At 39.0% G+C, this 16845-nt stretch overlaps 1 protein-coding gene across 1 annotated transcript in view; it reads right to left on the reverse strand.

Moving 5' to 3' along the window:
• Positions 1-8604, reverse strand: part of LOC118801748 (cystathionine beta-synthase-like) — a 33859-nt gene extending 25255 nt beyond the window's left edge. Inside the window, exons 1-3 of the mRNA XM_036562465.1 lie at positions 8475-8604; positions 2415-2723; positions 39-145 (exon numbers count right to left, since the gene is read on the reverse strand). Coding sequence (XP_036418358.1) covers positions 39-145; positions 2415-2716 — 409 coding nt within the window. The 5' untranslated portion in view covers positions 2717-2723; positions 8475-8604. The remainder of the gene's footprint in view (positions 1-38; positions 146-2414; positions 2724-8474) is intronic.
• Positions 8605-16845: the final 8241 nt, after the last annotated feature.

Below are 16845 nucleotides of genomic sequence, written 5' to 3' on the forward strand. Positions count from 1 at the left end.
ATTAGTGTCTATGGAGCTCCAGCTGATGCAGTACTCACAGATCTCACACTTCAGCCCAAAGGTTTTTGGGATCTTGTTGACTCGGACCATTGGGGTGTTTCCAATTCCTCCCAGGATGCTGGGCATAATCTTGGTGACTTTCGTCCTGTAGGAAGATGCATAATACTGTTACACATCCAGAGACGATACATAATGCAAGAACCAAAACAAACAATGGAAAAAACTGAGGGGTACTTCTGGTTTCTCAGCAACAACCAAACAGTTTGAGTAAGAATATCACAGCTTCACACAGAAAGTCCATGTCTAGCTAAAAGAAAACATCATCTCTGTTGCAATAAAATCTTGTATCTCCAAAATAGTAACTTTACAGGAAAAGGAATCTTATTCATGAAACTTTCGTATGACATGGAAAAAAGCAGAGATTTGAGCACAAATGATAAATCAGCTTCAGTGCGTGAAATCAAGCGCCAGCCTACCAGCACCTCATTTACACATCATTGAAAGGAAGCAAGCCCTGCTTAATGCAGGTGTTCCAGTAGGAACCCAAAAAAACCACAGCATTCAGCAGACCATGAGCCAATGGCTCTGCTCATTGGCAGATTCTGAGGTCAAGCAGTGAGTGCACTTTATAATGATAAAAGTACAACGACTGAAAAGAATGAAAAGTGAATTAAATAAAACGTCTTGGTATTTTAAGATGATAGAATGAGGTGATTGTGTAGTGTGCAGGGATACAAGAGGAGGGGGAGCAGCACCCCCTGATTTCAGGACTGCAACTGCTGAAAACAACAACAACAACAACAACAACAACAACAACAACAACAACAACAACAACAACACAGAAATCTGAATATTTAAAAAAATGTAGTAAAACGTTTAGTGGACTTGTGTGCTTGTTTTAGAAAATAATTTGCATTTTTTCTGTTTTTATTAATATATTCTTCACACCTGCAAAAGTCAACACTTTAAGTTAACTCTGTATTTTTTGGCAAGTCAAATTGTAAAATGATTAGTACAACTGTAAATTTCTATTTTTAATTCTCATTATTGGCATTATAGATGATATTGATAATAGTTTTGGTACGCTAACCCCAATACAAGCATTTTTTTCAGGTTGTTAAATGCTTATGCTCAAACTTACACGCACTCCTACCAGACGTGAGTTTAGTTGTACAGATATAGTAAAGAGGAAACTGATAAATTGCAAAACTGAGAAATGAAAAATAATTTAAATTGATAAAATTGATGAAATTGATTTATTAAAACTGATATTTGCGTACACTTATTTTACGATGCAACATTGATGAATAAGGGCCAATGTAAGGGCAGGGGGTGTTTTTTTGTTTTTGCCAAATTTGAAATGACAAGGTTTTGTTCTGACAGTGACATTATTCTATGTAGCCATACATACATAAATACATATATTATATTATATTATATAAAATATGATCAAAGTGGAGGGCCTATGGAGACTCTGAACCCATATCAGTCTATAGAAGGCCTCATAGACTTGCACTGCAACATAGACAGTCACAGTAATAAGGTGAAGGTCATATCCTGAAGCCACCTGTTTAATTAATGAGTCTGCGCATTCTTCAGGTCACTATGACTCAGCAATCTACACTGCGAGTCACAGTGTCATGCCTGAACATCACTTCCTCTTTTTTGAGCACAGGAAACACTGCAAAACAAGATCTTTGGAAAAGGCACAGCTGATTCAATCTCCAACGGCTTCAGGAGAATCACACTTCCCCAATAAAGGCTGCTGTTATGATCTTCAGTGAGCCAATATAGGACACTGGTGTTTATATGAGCTGAACTCAAGAACTTAATATCTGGAGAAGGTTACATTTCACATAGATGGCGTACGTTTTCTGGGCTACACTTAGCAAAGTATTTAGTACCGGCATAGTTTGTACTGGAAAAATGCGAAAGCACATACAGTTCTATGCAAATCTTTGCACACCCCTGGTCTAATTACATATTTGTTGTGAAATAAGTCAACACATCAATGGAACAAACTCAAATATATGTTTTTTGTCTGCAAATTTTAGTGCACAATTTATATTCAAGTTAAATTTAACATATTAAATGTGCCATAACTTTTGCATAGACCACTTTTTTGTTTTATCTTCTTCCAGTATGTTAAATTCATCAAAAAATAAATAAATAAGTAAAATAATTGTGCAATAAATTATGTAGAAGTGTATCTCCTGTAGAGGATGTTAACTTATTTTCACTCAGAAAATCAATAAAACATGTAATCTGACCAGGGGTGACCAAACTTTTGCATCCAACTTTAACATGTTTAATATGCTAAATAATCTTTCTAATATTATAAATAAAAGCTACAATAACATTGCTAATGTGATCACACAATCTGAAATCATCAACTTTATGTCCGGCTTCCTCACCGCTGAGAATGTATATGTGGGGAATCCTTGCTTGGCTCACCGAGCCTCCAAGTGCATCTGCTGGCCAGATCTGGACGAATCCACTTCATGTCCATGATGCCCTCCTGCTTTCCATCCTCCAGTTTCTTGTTCACTTGACCTGAATCATTTTCGACACGGTGACTGTTTTCTCCCTTCGTATCAGCAGAGCACCCGGCTGCTACCTCAAGGTCTTCCCCGTTCAGGAGTGCCATCTTCTTGGCAGCATGGGGGCCAACAGGAGCCAGAGTGGCAGTGTCTGAATTAGAAGGCCCCGAAGACATGGCTCAGCTGAAGGCACAAGAGAGGAAAAAACAAAGAAAGTACATCAAAATGATGCCATTATAAACTCAAGCAGTCAGCCTTCAAGGATTGGCCTTGAGACTCCAGAAACTGGACAGGCTTCCTGGACTTATACAGATCTTGTTTTCTGAGATTTGTACTGATTTTCATTTTTAAAAAAGGAAACAATTTGAGTACAATATAAATGTTTAACCATAAAAACCATCACTGCATGACTCTCATACCCCCTGTGGATTAACCAGTTTTGACTAGTTTGTGAATAATGACTATATGATGTTGCCACCACTACCACTTTCATCTGTTTGCAGCTCAGAATGCTGTACATTCTCCGAGCCAGAGCTCATGCTATCTCTCATTTAATGACCCGCAATGAGCTAAGTGATATATAGCAGCAGAAACCCTCCAATAACATGGATTAGATTTTTACTAACCTTATTAAGTCAATTAGATTGACTTAATAAGGTTTAATAGAAAATGTTGAATGTATTATTGCTATTAACAATATATAGAACTAAGTAAGTATTACTATTACCATTTAACATTTTACTATTCAACTATATTTAATTTTTTCCTCCAAGAGCATTATTGCAAGTTAATTTCAACATCTATAAAATCCTTTCTGACTGATTTTTTATTCTTTAATACCATTTCAGGGTAACATAATGACAACGGAGCCTGTCTGGAATCACTTTTGTCAGATAAGCTGTGAACACACCTGCAGCATGTAATCACTATGACTAAGACTAAGACATGGCAAATGCTGGAACATTTCCTGACTACGAATCCTCAGCCGGCCTTTAAGCTTTATTTGAATCTGAGTAAACAGCACTGAAATTTCAGTCCTGAACCCTAATGTTCATAGAGTCTGAGTCAGCGACACCAGAGAACTGGATACACCCACCAACACACCCCCACACCCCCGCCCCCGCTCACACACTACAGCAGTGCATTACTGTAAATTTCAGCCTCGACAAGTTTGGATATAGTGCTGTATTATTCATGCTATTACATGGCCAGGACAAATAAAAAAATAATAATATTCAGCCTTGTCTTGGACTTAGGGTAAGATCAGGCAAGTGCGATGCCTCCGTCTGAGGTAACTGGATGCTGAATCATTATTGAGTATCAACAAAACTAGAAGAAACAGAATAAAATAGCCCTTTCTCTGCATCAGGGGCTATACGATTTTGCAACTCATGGTCCAAACAAATGACCACAAAAGCGGATTTAAGCGATCAGGTAATTTTTCTTTTCTGACTCATCTAATGACAGGGCTGATTTGGCAGCTACAGAATGCTGGATGTTAGGCTGAAGAGAGGAAAGCTGCAAACTGAGTTCTCAGTTCAACAAGTTTATTTATATATTCATTCTGTTTAGTCTCTGAGGAATGGTGTAAGTTTTTGGGTTTCAGTGCTTCATTTGAAAAGACTCTGGAGCAAACAGCACTGAGCTGTAGTCACTATTTTCAGCTGTCATGCACGTGAAGGCCAGCATTACATATTCAATAGAGTATTTCCTTCATTTTGATTGTGTTTGTGATGAAAATATAAGCATAGCCAGCTAACATTTTCCCAGAACAAATGAGCTCAATATAGATACCCCGATCAGGCATATCATTATGAGCACCTCCTTGTTTCTACACTCATTGTCCATTTTATCAGCTCCACTCACTATATAGGTGCACTTTGTAGTTCTACAGTTACAGACTGTAGTCCATCTGTTTCTCTGCATACTTTGATAGCCCTCTTTTACCCTGTTCTTCAGTGGTCAGGACCCCCATAGGACCACCACAGAGCAGGTACTATTTGGGTGGTGGATCATTCTCAGCACTGCAGTAACACAGACGTGGTGGTGGTGTGTTAGTGTGTGTTGTGCTGGTCTGAGTGGATCAGACACAGCAGTGCTGCTGGAGTCTTAAAAAACCTCAGTGTGACTGCTGGACTGAGAATAGTCCACCAACCAAAAATATATAGCCAACAGCGTCCTGTGGGCAGCGTCCTGTGTCCACTGATGAAGGACTAGAGGATGACCAACACACTAACAACTGTGCAGCAGCAGATGAGCTATCGTCTCTGACTTTACATCTACAAGGTGGACTGCCAAGGTAGGAGTGTCTAATAGAGTGGACAGTGAGTGGACACAGTGTTTAAAAACTCCAGCAGCACTGCTGTGACTGATCCACTCAGACCAGCGCAACATACACTAACACACCACCACAACGTCAGTGTTACTGCAGTGCTGAGAATGATCCCCCACCCAAATGTTATGCCTGATCAGTGTATATAGCATCTTTATGTCTATATAGATGCATGTGTTTTTATCTCATGTTTTAATAGTCTTATGTTTTAATATCTTTAATGTTTTAATTTGATATATCTTTTTGTTTTTATATTCTGAAAAAAAAAATCTCAAAAGTTGCTGCTGAATGCCTTTATTCAGTATTTTAAGGTGTTAGGTATTTTGTAAGGTATTTGACTTTGGTCAGGGCGAAAAATGGCCAGATGAGGTTTTATACGGCCATTTACAAGCCTATGATTTGGCACTGGAGTGAAACAAGCTGTTTTCCCTTTTTGGTGGGTTTATGAATAATTCTATGCTCTGCTCTGATTTTTTTGGTTTACAGCAAAGCACCACGATGGCTCACTAAGAAACATTTCAAAATAGACACAGGCAGGAAAATAAAATGTGTGTAAATAAGTGAGGTCACCATACTATTTAGTTAACTATGCTAGTTACTTGGCGCTTGCTACTAGCTAATGCTACCTACACTAGCTGCAAGTAAATGAAAGTTCTACGAAACTATGAAACTTTCAACTTAAGATGATTTGGCTTCAACCATGAAAAAAGTGGATAAAATCACACAGCATGGCTGCTGCTTAGAGGCAGCTGTTGAGGTGGTGATGCTAATAAAGCTGGAACTGCCCCTCTCTTCAGTCTCTTCAGTGTAAAACGCTGAGTGAAGCTGCTCGATAGTGTCCAAGTTTTGAGAAACTGTGAAGTGAAATGCAAACTAACAATTTTGAATTCAAATTGTTTGGGATTCTATTAAAAGATCTGGCAGCTTAAGTTGGGTTTCTATTCACCAGCGTGTTGTGTTTTGTTCCACCTTAAATGGTGGACGATGGCGATTAGGAAGCCAACTTCAGCCTTGTTTGAAAGTGAATATCAATCATGCCCACTGAAAGTTCAGTTTTTTGGAAAGGGTAATGAAAAGTGCTTACATCCTTTTACAACCTGAAACGGTAGCTACATTTCAGCATACAGTCTGCCATTTTCAGTGCTGTTGCCCTGTTGTTGTTTTGCTCTTTACAATACCTGCTGGGCCAGAAGGTGGGCTGGTGTATGTAAATTTTGGGGGGTATAAATATTAATAAGTCAAGACTATTACACATTTTATAACACTTTTTATTTATGCTTTTTAATGAAAACACTCCAGGAGATAATAAACTTAGAAGTCAGTTTCAGAAAAACAACTCAATGTCCAAACAGACATTGGCATTCTTATGAGAATTTGTTCTGTTGTAACCAGATCTAGCATTCTGTGTGTCTAAAAACCCCTGAAAGAATTTGTATTTAAAAAAATAAAAAAATCATATTTAAAATCATTGCATCCTTCAGTATCTTTGAGTCCACAAACATTTCTTCTGTAATTTACACATTGAAGAGCAGAGCTGAAGCTGTCCAAGATCTCTGAAAGAGCGGTAGCCTACATGTTTCCAGAAATAACCCACGGCCTACATAAATGTACATGTCAGCTTTATTCAAGCCAAATTAATACCAAGTTTAGACATCTGGCCTTGTTAATCATTCGCCACGTTACCCTTTCCTTCGTCTGTACATCAGCTCAACCAAACATTTTTGTCTTTGAAGGTGATCATACAGTTGTACTTTCATATGAAGAAAGCTGCAGTTGTGCTGCTTTATCTCATCATGACTGTCTTCATTCTCACCCCTCCCTGTTCAGCCCTCATTGCTCGCTAACAGCTCAACACAAAATCAGTATATTTCACACACAGAGCCAACAGTGTCTTAGTTAATATTTTGTGATCACAATAATTCAAATTCAATTCAGAAAGTTAATTTCCATCCCACAGGCAAGAATAACCACTAGGAGGGCTTCAGAAAAAGGTTATTTGATGTAAATAGTTTGCTTCTGTCCTGAGTCTGAGACTGCAGGTGATGTTGTATAAGGATGATTGGGCTATAAATACCTTCATAGATTCATAGATTGAGAAGAGGTGGTACAGTGAGATGAATGTCTCGTTCAATGTGTGGAAAATGGGTCACAAAGCAGATGTTGATGAGCAAAAAGGAGTGACTGCATTTGGGCGTGCCAAAGGCCATAGTGTGATGGAAGTAGCTGAATATGCAGGTGTATCGAAGCATACAGTCCTACGAGTCTACCAGGAGTGGCAAAAACCCCAGTCTACAGGAAATTCTCATCAGAATTGTGGCCAAAAGACAGAACCGACGGACCGGGACGTTGGTTTCTTATTTGCAGGCGTTCCATTCTGGCCCCAGTACAGGCATCAGACTGTAACTGCAGCACCATTTAAGGTGGAACAGAAAGTTTGAATGAGAGGCTAAATTCAGCTTTGTGGAATATGTAGGGCTAGGTTTTCAGGTCAGTGAAAGAATTTGAAACTGAATAAGAATGATGCTTCTTAGACTACAAGCAACATTTCCTATGCTTATATAATTTAAGTAAAATACAGGCCAAAGGGCTACCTCATGGGGCACAAATGACCTCTCTTTAATAATGCGCATTTAATGAGAAAAGCATAAGCGACAAACATGTTTCTAAAATTTAGGAACTTATTTAGAGCATTTCTAAAACAAACTATTCTTTTAAGCATTCGAGTCAATGTAACATGTTAGAGATGCCTAGCTGGACCATTCTCCAAATAAACTGGGTTAGCTAATCTTCAAGAGCAGGAAAAAGCAGATACTAGTCCTGCATATGATCCCTTTATCATCGCTACCTTTGCCTCATAGTGGATTTAAACCTTCGTGAATAGGCTAAAAATGGTGTCCTTTAAATCAGTCTGTGGAAATGGGGTAACACAAACCCACTAATGCTGTAATATAAAACTTGGGTGCTGTGATTTAGATTCCTGTCTCCCTAGGAGACGAATGCAGCTTACTACAAAATGTGATTATTTTTATGATACTTCCTCTGATATTGCACAACAAGGAGTTCAGTACGTGATACTGTAGTTACATAATAAGACATCAAATATTGGGAAATATTTGTGAGTACCATATTGTTTACTAAACTGGAATAATCATGGTTTATAATTCAAATAATGATCTAATACATATTTCTTATTCATAAACCAGAGAAGTGATTTGTAAAAGGCTGTTTTTGGAGGTAGTTTTCCCTCCTAATCTGAAGGGTTTTTTTATTCTCCAGAATGTAAAGATGTTTATTTCAATGGCATAAATGACCAAACTCAAAACAAACAAGAATTCTCTCTCTCTCACACACACACACACACACACATGCGCACGTTTGCCACTTTGCTACTCCTGATGGCTTTTTTCTCTTATAAAACATGAGTTACAACAACCACAAAAAAACAAAAACAATTTATAAATAATAAATCTGAACAAAGCTGGTCAGCACACCATATGTACACAGGCATGAACAGAGTCACATTGTGATGCTCAAAGGCCTGATTTACTTGAATAAAACATAAAAGTTGTTGCTTTTGAGTAATAAATAGCAGTTTCACTCACCTGAATAAAAGTGTCTAGAGAAACGAAGCGAGGTCCAGCTTTGGCAATGACCCTACTAAATGCTTAACACAGACAGAAGACAGCTTTGCCAGCTGCTCACATGCGTTAAAGAGCCAAACGGGCAGCCAACCAGAAGCAGACAGACATCGATTCATAACTCATAAAGTATTCCAAGAACGAGAACATTTCTCTGATTACGGTTGTACCAGACCATTCATGCCCTGAAACGATGTGCAGTTCTATGCTCCACAGAAACCTGTGGAAGGAAATTATCAAGTAGTTACTATCAAATTCAGTGCTTCTCACTTTTGAGGTGCTCGTTCATAACTTGTTTCAAATCTATTTTTTTCATATAAGCTAAACCCCTCCAGAGAGACACTGGACAGATTTAGTTCTGGCATAACCATTCATGGAACAAACATTTTAAAATAATTCATGTTTCACAATATTTTGCCTAATTTGGATAACCAAAATGAATCAAGCAGGTGGAAACAAATAATCAGTTTGACACAAATGCATGCGGTTCCACACAGTCATTCCATATACACTTGTCTACATATACACAGATCCAGCATTGATAGGCGGCATGGTCGCTAGCCCGTAGCTAGCCACTCCAGCCATAGAGGCTAATATGCGATTCATTTCCATTGGCCAATAAGCTCTTTAGCTCTGAAAAGGCAGCAGAGAATTCTGACAAAAAATGCTGAAACAAAGGCACCACAAACTCATCTGACTCCATCTGACGTGTTGGAGTGTAAGCTCTCTGCTGCAGGGGTATCTAGACCCAGTCTGGCCAATGCTAACTTTAATGTTTTATGTACTGAAGTTCTGTGCATGGCTGTGGCAGGAGGCTTGCCCTCTGTACTCTCCTCCAAGGAGAGGGAGCAAGAGGGCACAGGGAAATCTGATCTTGGAAAAGGTTCAAGCCTTAGATCGGGCTCAAGAACTGACAAGGGTGGAAAATCTGCATCTGGCAAAGTCATGTAAAAGATATCAAAATCCACCTTAGCCTGCAGTGAAGTTGCCCCTTGTGACCCTGCCGAGGAGGCTTCAATTTCTTTTTCCTCTTTGGCTGCTTATTGCTAAAACTAAGCTCTTCAGCTGGTTAAGTTACGACACAACTGATTCCACATGGTTGGAAAAAGCTCCATAGGCTAGACTCACTAGACTCACTAGCCACTTGTGATGTATGGCCAAAAGGAATCATAGTGCAGTCAACGCACGGATCAGCAAGCTCCTCACACGGGTCATCCAAGCCCAATCACAATGGGCATAGCCAGTATTCATCATCCAGTTCCGGAAGGTTAAGGCACAGCTTAACTGAGAAAGTGTGGCTGTATGTTGGTCAGCGATAGGTCGTGCCCAGCTAAGCATTGTCAGCACCACCGGAGCAAAGTTGATGTAATATGCTATATTCTGGCATGGTGCAAAACACAGTACAGCAGCTCTGGTGAGTAGGATAAGAGTTCGGAGCAAGTGAGGGCTAGCCCAATGACGTCTTCGTAGTGTCAGTGCCTGGCTGGCAGCAAAGTGCGTAGGAGGTAATTCATGCTGGAATTATTACTTAGCAGACTTGAAAAACACACAAGGCAAATTCATACCAAGTTAAAAATCACAGAGCTCATCAGTAGTGACTCAAATTACAGCAGGTCCTCAGGTAAAACTAATCCAGCTTGAATAGGGCTTGTGTGTGTGGAGTGCCAGCAAAATTATTTTTGATCTAAATTCAAATGGGATTGAAAATCGACCACAAATGTTCATAGATGTTAATTTTAAAGAGAACAATGACACGGCAAATAATAACAACTGATGTTAGCTAGTTGGGTTGTGGGTTACTGTCACTACAATTTCTGCAAAGCTAACTAGTTGGGATTAGCTATCACACACATTAACAAAACAGCACAATACAATACAATACCGACCTACTGGTTCTATGAAAATAGCAAAACTCAGTTAAATGTTACCCACCTGTCTTTCAACTGTATGAAGCAGAAGTCAGTTTCTTTTTCACCTGGGACACCAGAATGTAACTGCTGCACCATTTAAGGTGGATCAGAAAAATTCTAACAAAATACTGGTGAATAGGAAGCCAACATCTGCCTCAACAACTCTAGAAGGTCTCTTAACTGTTGAAACACCTCACCAATGTAAACATGGCTCTTTGCCTTTGCCTGGTCTAAGAACTTCTTGCTAAATCTTTGTTCTTCAGATTTTCTCCTCTTTGGCTGTTTCTGATACAGAACTTTTACATTATTTGGGAGGTTCTTAAACCTCTTAGTTTTTAAAAAAAAACAAAAAACTTTGCACTTGGATCTAAGAAGAGTCTTGTGCATGAATACTTAAAGTGCTCACTGTAAATTACTGAAGGCAAAAACACAGTATTAAGTTTGACCTCAAAAACCACGATAGAGATTCACATGGATGTCTTTGTGTTTAGCTGTCTGAAAACACGGCTACCCTGAAGACATACCCCTGAATTTGTCGGCATAATTGAGGACTGTAATTTATCCAACATTAATTTCAAATTTAGCAGAGTCAATATACACAACACAAACCACATGCAAACCTCCAGACAGAAACAAGGCAAATAGATGAGAATAATACACAAACTGTAAACCCAAAACCCTTCGGTAGAAGCTAAACTCTAGGAACACAGGCACTTAAAAGATGTGAACTTCGCAATCAATTCAGAATACGTAAATTAAGTACCTGTATTCAGTCGAAGTTACATTTTGTAAAGGCAGTACTCAAAATATACTTTTCACATTTTAGCATACATACATCATCTAAACCGCTTATCCTTCTGGGTCACGGTGGAGTGCTGGAGCCTATCCCAGCTGTCATTGGGCAGAAGGCAGGATACACCCTGGACAGGTCACCAGTCCATCGCAGGGCAGACAGACAGACATACACAGTCACACACTCACTCATACCTAGGGGCAATTTAGCATGTCCAATCGGCCTGACTGCATGTTTTTGGACTGTGGGAGGAAACCGGAGTACCCAGAGGAAACCCACGCAGACACGGGGAGAACAGGCAAACTCCACACAGAAATGACCCTGGTCACCCTGCCGGGAATTGAACCCAGGCCAGTCTTGCTGTGAGGCGACAGCGCTACCCACTGCGCCACTGCGCCACCGTGCCGCCCATTTTAGCAGAATAGTTTTAAAATACTTATCCACTAAAAACACAGTATTCAGAAGAAACACCATCAGTGCTTGTTTATTAACTATTTTAAAATCAGTACATATGTAGCAAACATGCTTTAGATGAACTCTTAGACCTCAATTAATGCCTTCTTTACAAACACTAAAGTTCCTGCTAAAGCCTGAGTAGACTAATAAATCAATGTGATGATCAGTTATTAACCTCCAGGTTACTGAGCTCTGCTAAAGCCTGAGTGGACTGAGAAAATCAGTGCGATGAGCCACTTATTATCTCAGCATTATGGAGCTCTTTTCAAGGATGATCAAAGTTTGCCTTATCAAGATATTCTAAATGTATTCTGAATGTTACTTTGTGTTGTAATGGAATACATTACTGAATACATATAGGACAGCATATTCAGTCATCACTACTTTTTCAAAGTATTTTGCCCAACCCTTGTCTGAGGTCAACCCATTTCATGTGGCCTGCAGCAAGCCTCCCTGAAGTCTGTGACAGGGGAAAGCTCAGCATGAATGGGCTGCCCGTTAAACCAGCGGTTATTCAGGTTCAACAAAAACTACTTTAAGACTTAAATAACTGCTGCAAAAGACATTCAGAAACTGCAGGTGTTTGGGGTATTTCAGCCAAATGAATTCTGTTCTACTGCTTCAACACCATAAGGCTAAATATAAACATCTGAGCTGGGACCACTTATCGATTTACTGATAAGTATCGCTAATGGCCATGAAATGAATAAGTGGAATTTACGCTTTTGAATACATTTTTCCTTGTTCCTTTATGTATGTGAGATTCATGATGTGGAACTCCAGTCCAAGTTTTACTTCATTTACACACACACACACACACACACACACACATTCTTGTAATTATCTCTTCGGGGGGACACTAGTCAGGGACATGCTATTCGGGGACACCACTTTCCCATGGTCCTACAGACATGAAAAAAATCATGCAAGTATAATTGAAATCAGGAAACACAAAGATCATCTCAGATTTTTGATTTAACCAAGTAAGTTTACCAGTGTGTTATGATCCTGCCAAATGGGGACTTGGGACTAAATTTGCATAACACAGAAATTCGGTGATTACTATAACATAATGGGGACCATACTTGGGACCTAATTTGCATACACACAGAGCAGTTGGTTACAGAACATCAGGGGGACATTTAAAAACATTAAACTCTAATTACAAATGTAACTCAAAATATTTGTAGTTTCTTTAAGTGCATACACAAGACAGCAATCTTGGTGTAACAAATTACTCCTTTTTTATTCCGGTCAAATAATTGTTTTTGTAGTCACAGAACACAATACTAGTCTATAGCACTGTGATAAACTTAAGCAGATAAGCAGTTTTTAGCTTCACTGGACAAAGAACTACTGTATGCCCATATACCCTTCACTTATCAGCTCCACTTACTATATAGGTGCACTCTGTAGTTCTACAGTTACAGACTGTAGTCCATCTGTTTCTCTGATACTTTGTTAGCCCCCTTTTACCCTGTTCTTCAGTGGTCAGGACCCCCATTGACCCTCACAGAGCAGGTACTATTTGGGTGGTGGGTCATTCTCAGCACTGCAGTAACACTGTCGTGGTGGTGGTGTGTTAGTATGTGTTGTGCTGGTACAAGTGGATCGGACACAGCAGTGCACAGCTATAGTCAGAGACGATAGCTCATCTGCTGCTTCACAGTTTGTGTTGGCCATCCTCTAGCCCTTCATCAGTGGTCACAGGAGGCTGTCGGCTGGATATTTTTGTTTGGTGGACTATTCTCAGTCCAGCAGCGACACTGAGGTGTTTAAAAACTCCAGCAGCACTGCTGTGTCTGATCCACTCAGACCAGCACAACACACACTAACACACCACCACCACGTCAGTGTTACTGCAGTGCTGAGAATGATCCACCACCCAAACAGTACCTGCTCTGAGGGTCCATGGGGGTCCTGACCACTGAAGAACAGGGTAAAAGGGGGCTAACAAAGTATCAGAGAAACAGATGGACTACAGTCTGTAACTGTAGAACTACAAAGTGCACCTATATAGTAAGTGGAGCTGATAAAATGGACAATGAGCGTAGAAACAAAGAGGTCAGAATTGGTGTATTTACATCTTTTTCAGAAGAAAAAAAAATTACACTTTGTGGCTTACATCTCTCTTGTAAGCCACAATGCGATTGTGAACATAGAATTTAACACTCTGCCAATCTCTGTTTTTAAGTGCTGAAGACTCAGCTCTTATGCACTTCTCACAGGCTGCCTTCCCTGGGACACGGCATGAAGTGATAAAGTTTTTCAGGTGTCTTTCCACAGCCTGGATCTCTGTCACTTCCCAAGCTTTTCTTCTTTTCTGTGCAGATGTTTTACCTAAATATGAGAAATAAATATTAATATAAAGGAAAATGCTGTACAGTGATTAAGCAAATAGGGAATTTGTTCAACTGCTTCAATCATGTTGTTGAACTCTCTTAAGAAATAATGAAAATTAATTTGTGTGAACGTTACACTGGTATTCAGAAGTTCAGATGCAAGCATAAGAGACGCTGATAATCATCACTCACAAAAGTTAATAAGACAAACAACAGCAAAAGAACAAAGGATACTAGGAGTGTTAAAAATGAATTTTCTGACATTTTTGGCTTAAAAGGATCTGCCAGTTTAGTACCCTGTATTAACACTGATTGGCCATTTTTTCAGTAATCATACTAAACAGATGCATGGTATAGGTGTACAATTACTGACTGTAGCTCAAATGTTGCTTGACACCACAGGACCATCACTCGCTAGATATTAAATGTTTTAAAGAACCCATATGAAAATAATGGATTTTGAATTAATATGTAAACGCTGTCTAAGTTTCTGTATATTACGGAGCCCCGGAAGGGACGGAGGGTAAAAAAAAAAACAAAACAAAAAAATTTATATACTTATATATATATATATATATATATATATATACACAGACACACACACACACTTAATTTGAGTGAGCGTTTTGCCATTTGTATGCACGTTTTCTTTTATTCGTAATCACGATTTCTTAAATTGTTCCCTCGTTTTCTTTTAATCGTGCATGTTTTCTTTATTTTATGGGTGTTTTTTTTTTAATTATTGATCACGATTTTCTAATTCATTCTCTCTTTTTTTTTTAATCGTGATCATGTTTTATTTTTAAGTAAACATACGTTGTTTTTTTTAATTTGTGCGCAAAATCAATGTAGTAGATACACGTCGTGTTATTTGTCCTGTGCAGAAGTGACTAACAGCTCCCTGAGACTGTCTGACAGGTTTTGATGTGTTAGATTGATGAGATAATGGACAGAAATGCTCATCAGGTCTTATGAGGAAACTGCAGCTCCTCTTCACAGCAAATGGCCCTCAGATTTGTCAGTGCAGCTGCAGTTTGGTGGTGAAATGAAGGAAGACTGCAACCACAATCTTCACTGAACTGCACTTTCTAATGATATTGTTTAACAGAGATGTAGACGCAGCGCAGCCGCTTAGCGCTGTTTCTGCTCCCGCGTCAAAATTGTGTGATGTTAGAGACCATCACACAATTACATTAAGAAATGATCAGCGTCAACATTTCAACAAACTCAAATTAAACACACAGAAACATTAATGTGGGATGAGGTCAAATGGCGAGAGAGTTTAACAGATCTATGGATTAGATGTAGATATATTAATGTGAGGATGTTTAAACGCTGATCACTTCGTCCTGCAATTGTGTGATGGTCTCTAACACCGCAGCTTCACGCGGGAGCAGAAACACTGTGGGCCGTTTGCTGTGAAGGAGAACTACACTTTCCTCATAACCTCCCAATCCAAACTCAGACCTGATGAGCATCTCTGTTCATAATCTCATCAATCTAACACATTAAAAGCCATCAGACAGTCTCAGGGAGCTGTTAGCGGCCTGTATCTACTACATGTACTTTGTTTGTGCACGAAAAAAACAAATAACGTGCGTTCAGTTAAAAATAAAACATGACCACGATTAAAGAAAGCGAGGGAACAATTTAAGAAATCGTGACCACGAATAAAAGAAAACGTGTAAGAACTGCAAAACGTTCTCTTGAATTAATTACTTTTTAACCTCCGTCCCCTCCGGGGCTCCATAATATATGGAAACTATGCTGCAAAAACAGCCAGTTTTGAATTCAGGTTCTGTGTCACAGGAACCAACCTATTAAGCCTACAGCAGTTTATCCCTGCTTATTCACACTGCAGTTCTAAAAAGTCTTTCACTTCTGAGTGATTTCTGAATAACAGAGATAACTGATCATATTTCAATCTTAGAGGCACACAAACAAAAGCCTGTTACTGTAGTCACTAAAACATGAGGTTTACGTGATTTAATTTCATGATATGTAATCAGGTAGGAAATACAGTGAAATATGGTGTATCAGTGAGTTTTTTTTCCACAGCTACAGTTTTAAGAGAGATTTTTTTTTCAGCATAGCTTTCCTACCAACTGTTTCATTTTACTTGTCATAGCAGTGACACTGACCTGTGCCAATGCAACAATTTTCTTTACATGGCCTAAGTCTACTACAAATTAAAACTTGTTTTGTGCTTTGTGGCAAACACATTGAGAGAAGCAGAATTAGCCTCTCTGTTACCTTTAACAGAAGGTATCTGAGGTGAATTCTTCTTCTCTGGCAGGGACATAAGCGCAGTGTCAAGTGGTGTTACTCGGGTTGCTTCTGGTGACTCCTCCTGCATTGCTTCCGGTGAAAGTTTCAACATTATCAGCATTACATTTAAATCCTAAAATATGTTTAACAGTAAGTGTAATCTCTGTGTTTATTTATAAAATGACTACAATTATCAAATCTTAGAGCTTTCAGCAATTATCTGAGTAAGGCAGGGGTGTTCAGCTCTGTCTTGGAGGGCTGATGTCTAGGACAGTTTGGTCATTTTTTTCTGCTCAAACACTCCTGATTGAACACATCTGTTAATTTCCATGTTTAGGATGTGTTTGAGTAGGGGGATTATCAAACTGTTCTGGACACCAGCTCTCCAGAACCAGAGCTGAACACCCTTGGGGCCAGTATTTCTGGAATGTTTTCATAGTTTGCATAATGACTGAACCTATTACATTTTATTCCTATTTATTACCTATACAAATCAAGTATATACTGCAATTAAGTTACATTTTTTGGAAAATCAAGAAAAACAATTATTCAACTAGTCTAATGAA

The sequence above is a fragment of the Colossoma macropomum genome, unplaced genomic scaffold, assembly GCF_904425465.1.
Source record: "Colossoma macropomum unplaced genomic scaffold, Colossoma_macropomum, whole genome shotgun sequence".
Classification (NCBI taxonomy): Eukaryota; Metazoa; Chordata; class Actinopteri; order Characiformes; family Serrasalmidae; genus Colossoma; species Colossoma macropomum.